This window comes from Terrapene carolina, unplaced genomic scaffold (assembly GCF_002925995.2).
Source record: "Terrapene carolina triunguis isolate 2854851 unplaced genomic scaffold, T_m_triunguis-2.0 Scaffold34864, whole genome shotgun sequence".
In the NCBI taxonomy this organism is placed as follows: Eukaryota; Metazoa; Chordata; order Testudines; family Emydidae; genus Terrapene; species Terrapene triunguis.
The window spans coordinates 7,073-11,011 of NW_020699215.1; the positions used below are offsets into that span (position 1 = coordinate 7,073).

The 3,939-nt window shown below is 71.5% G+C and overlaps 2 protein-coding genes across 3 annotated transcripts in view; one reads left to right on the forward strand and one right to left on the reverse strand.

The window, feature by feature from the left end:
- NELFE (negative elongation factor complex member E) overlaps positions 1 to 582 on the reverse strand; it is a 6,245-nt gene extending 5,663 nt beyond the window's left edge. For both annotated transcript variants that reach the window (XM_026646311.2, XM_026646309.2), the window contains exon 1: positions 497 to 582. The gene's annotated coding sequence lies outside the window, so the exon portion shown is untranslated. The remainder of the gene's footprint in view (positions 1 to 496) is intronic.
- A 153-nt stretch (positions 583 to 735) lies between these two features.
- The window catches only part of SKIV2L (Ski2 like RNA helicase), a gene marked incomplete at its 3' end in the record, with an annotated part of 10,316 nt that continues 7,112 nt past the window's right edge, over positions 736 to 3,939 (forward strand). Inside the window, exons 1-9 of the mRNA XM_026646312.1 lie at positions 736 to 819; positions 1,165 to 1,286; positions 1,388 to 1,497; positions 1,630 to 1,747; positions 2,100 to 2,214; positions 2,300 to 2,374; positions 2,765 to 2,818; positions 3,206 to 3,417; positions 3,676 to 3,810. Of these exons, the coding sequence (XP_026502097.1) occupies positions 753 to 819; positions 1,165 to 1,286; positions 1,388 to 1,497; positions 1,630 to 1,747; positions 2,100 to 2,214; positions 2,300 to 2,374; positions 2,765 to 2,818; positions 3,206 to 3,417; positions 3,676 to 3,810 (1,008 nt within the window). The remainder of the gene's footprint in view (positions 820 to 1,164; positions 1,287 to 1,387; positions 1,498 to 1,629; positions 1,748 to 2,099; positions 2,215 to 2,299; positions 2,375 to 2,764; positions 2,819 to 3,205; positions 3,418 to 3,675; positions 3,811 to 3,939) is intronic.

Genomic DNA, 3,939 nt, shown 5'->3' on the forward strand with positions numbered 1-3,939 from the left:
TCACCCCTGCTACCGCTCCCATGATGCACTGGGGCCGACGCCAACTCGCCCCGCGCTCCATCACCCCTCCTACCGCTCCCATGATGCACTGGGGCAGACACCAATCCCACCGCACCCGGGTGCCCCGGCCAACTGCTCCCATGATGCACTGGGGCCGACGCCAACTCCCCCCGCGCCCCGTCACCCCTGCTACCGCTCCCATGATGCACTGGGGCCGACGCCAACTCCCCCCGCGCCCCATCACCCCTGCTATCGCTCCCATGATGCACCGGGGCAGACGCTAACCCCACCGCACCCAGGTACCCCAGCCAACCGCTCCCATGATGCACCAGGACACCCCGCTACCGCTCCCATGATGCACCGGGGCAGGTGCCAACCCCCCGAGCGCCCCATCACCCCCGCCAACCGCTCCCATGATGCACCAGGGCAGACGCCCACCCCCCGGGGCTCCTACAGCTGGGGGGGGGGGGCTGGAGATTGGGGGTCCCGCACTGACCCTCGCCGCTGCCCGTCGGTGGCTGCTCCGCGCTGCCCCGCCCCCCGCTCCGCGGCCTATTGGCGGAGAGGCGCGCGCTCATTGGCGCAGTGCGCCGGCGCGAGGGCGGAGCGTTCACGGAGGGGGCGGGCCGGGGCGTCTCATTTGCATACGGGGAGACACGTCCCCGCGCCGTCCCGCCTCTTTCCGGCTTGGTCGAGTCACTTCCGCCCCGCAGTGTTGCCCGCCGGCCGCCCGGCTTCCGCCCCGCAGGGAGATGAGCTGGCGGAGGGGGAAGCACTTCCGGGGCAGGGGGCGGCCCGCAGGGGACATGGAGAGAATGAGTGAGGGGATGTGGGGGGAGCAGGGAGGGGGAGGGGATGCGGGGGGTGGGGGGAGCAGGGATGGAAGGGGTGGGGGGATGCAGGGGGTGGGGGGAGGAGATGCCGGAGGAGGGGGAACTGGGCTGGTGGCGGTGCTGGGGGGGGTGGCGGAAGGGGGAGGGGGCGCTGGGGGGCTGTGGCTGCGGCAGGGGGTGGGGGGAGCAGTGGGTGGGGGAGGGGGGAACCGGGGGGTGGGGTGTCCGGGGGAGGGGGGTACTTGGGGGGCAGGGGTGTGGAGGGCAGCGGGGGGTGGGTATCCAGAGGCCGATTGTGGAGTCTGACCCCCCCCATGTGTCCCCCCCCCAGAGCTGCCCCCCCGGGGGCCCATGGAGCTGCCCCTCTCCATGCTGCAAGTGGGCTGCGCCGGACGCTTCGAACTCATCACCCGCCCGGAGGGGCCCGACGGGGACACGTTCCCCCTCTCCACGGTGAGCCCCCCAACGCCGGCGTGGGGCCAGCGCCCCCTGCTGCCCCCCATCCCGTGCCCTGCCCGGCCGGCGTGTGAAATCTCCCTTCTCTCTGCTTCCAGCTGCCCCACGGCCTGCCCCCCTACGCCATGGACCTGGCCTCGGAGCTGGAGCGGCGCTTCCTGGCCAGCCCCGAATGGCTGCCCCTCCACCGCTTCGACAGGGCCCCCAGGTGAGTGGCCCGGGCAGGTGGGGTCACCGGGACACCTGTCCCCAGCCGGGACCCATCCCTCGGATGTGGGGGGGGGGAGCGTGTTGGAGGGGGCGGGGACTGGCGCTGACTCCGCCCCTCTGCTGCCCCCAGGGTCTGGCCGCGGGAGAAGGACATCTGGTCGCTGTTGGAGACTGACCCCACCCCTGTGCACTCCACGCTGCAGACGGAGCGGGACCCCACCACAGGGCAGATCCTGGCCTTCAGAGAGGTGAGTGTGCCGGCCCGGACGCTGGGGTCCCATCACTTCCCTTCCCGAGGGGTGCAGTCCCGGACGCCAGGGTCCCGTCCCTTCCCTCCCCGAGGGCTGGGAACTATGTAGCACCCAAGAGGTGTGTCCCGGACGCCGGGGTCCCGTCCCTGTGCTGCCCGGGATTGGGGCAATGGTGCCTACCCGGACACCGGGGTCCTATCCCCTCGCTCTCAGTGGGGTGGGATCAGGGGTGACCCCTCAGGGTGAGCCTTGTCCTGGACACCGGGGTGCCCCTCCGCCAGGGTCTGGGAGCCGCGCGGCCCCCCCATGGGCACGGCCCGCTCTGACCCCCTCCCGCTCTCCGCCCCAGGCGCCATTGGACAACATGGGGCTGTCGGCCAAGAACTCGCTCTCCTTCCAGCGGGCGCCGGGGCCCCCTGCCCAGGCCCTGCGGGGCAGCAGCACCAACTACCCCTTCTGGCCAGGTACGTGACCCCCTCTCCCTCGCCCCCCGAGCTCCCCCACCGGCTGCGGGGGCTTCTGGGACTGAGCCTCTCTCTGGCTCCCTAGGCGGGATGGACGAGCCCAGCATGGAGCAGATCAGTGCCAAAGATCACCTGGAGGAGGACATCGACTTCGAGAGAGGTACATGGGACCCCGGCGTCCTGTATCCCCCCACCCCCTCCTGCCAGCCAGTCCCCGTGCCCCATTCCCAACCCCCCTGAGCCAGCCAGTCTCTGCGCTGGGGCCGGATGGAAACCGGCGCCCCCTAGAGGGGACAGGCCCCTGCCCCATTCCCCACCCCCCGAGCCAACCAGTCCCTGCCCTGGGGCCGGGTGGGAGCCGGCGCCCCCTAGAGGGGACAGGCCCCTGCCCCATTCCCCGCCCCCCGAGCCAGCCAGTACCTGCCCTGGGGCCGGGTGGGAGCCGGCGCCCCCTAGAGGGGACAGGCCCCATGCCCCATTCCCTGCCCCCCTCAGCCAGCCAGCCAGTCCCTGGTGAAATTCTGCCTCCTTTTCCTTCCCCGCTGCCCAGACTTGCTGACGGTGCCGCCGGGCTGGAAGAAGGGGGTGGAGTTCAAGCCGCAAGGTACCGACCCTCCGACTGGGGAGCCCTGGGGAGAGGGAGCGGGTGGGGGGGGGGGGACCGGCTGGGCAGCCCCCTGCCCAGGCTGGCTCTTGTCCTTTCCTCCCGGCTCCTGGCCGAGGGGGAGCGCGTGAGCCCAGCGCGGCAGCCGGGCAGATGCTGGCGTCTTGGGGCGAAGATGGGTGGGGACCCGGGGTTGGGGGGGGCTTAGGGCCCAAAACTTTGGCTGCTGGGCTGTAGCTGGGCGGGTGCTTATTTTGGGGGGTCCGCTCTGAGATCCTCCTCCTGAGCTGGGGAGCCCAGCCCAAGGACCACATGTGTGTGTCCCCCACGGTGGGTTGGTCCCCTCGAAGCCCCCCCAGCTCTTCACCCCTGTATTTGTCCCCCCAGCGGCGACGCTCCAGGCTTCCCCGGGGCTGCTGCCCCTGTCCGGCCTGCTGGGGGCGCTGGACTCCTTCGAGCTGGGCGGCTCCAGTGACGAGGAGGAGGAGGAGAAGAGGAAGACGAAGGCCAAGGGGCCAGGGGGGAAGGAGGGAGAGACGCCCCCAGCCCCCACCCCCGCCATGCAGAGGGCAGACAGCCTAGAGGAGCTGGTGCTGAAGGTGTGGGGGGGGTGCGTTTCTGGGGGCGTTGGACCAAGGGGATCTGGGGGGATGGAGTTTTTGGGGTGGCTGGGGTTGGGTGGAGGGAATCGGGGGTTGGTGTTTGGGGTGGGGGGCTATCGAGGGATGGGATGCTCTGGGGGGCACTAGGGGGTGGTGAGAAGGGGAGAAGTGGGGGTTGGCGTGGGGGGCTGGGAGGGAGGGGGCAGGGATTGCCCTGGATGCTGAGCCCTCTAACCAGCCCCTCTGCCCCCCCAGGAGGTGACCCCCGGGTCCCCGCCGCCCGTCCAGGCCGTGCCCCCCCAGCCCCCCAAGGAGCAATGGGCAATTCCCGTCGACATCTCTTCGCCTGTGGACGACTTCTACAAACGCATCCCCGACCCAGCCTTCCGGGTGAGACCGCCGCCCTGGGGGGCTGTGACCCGGGGGGGGGGGGGTCTCCCCGGCTGTCAGTGCTGGGTGATGTGGGGGTGGGGCGCTGTCCTCGGCTGTCAGTGCTGAGCTAGGGGGTCCGGGGGGGGG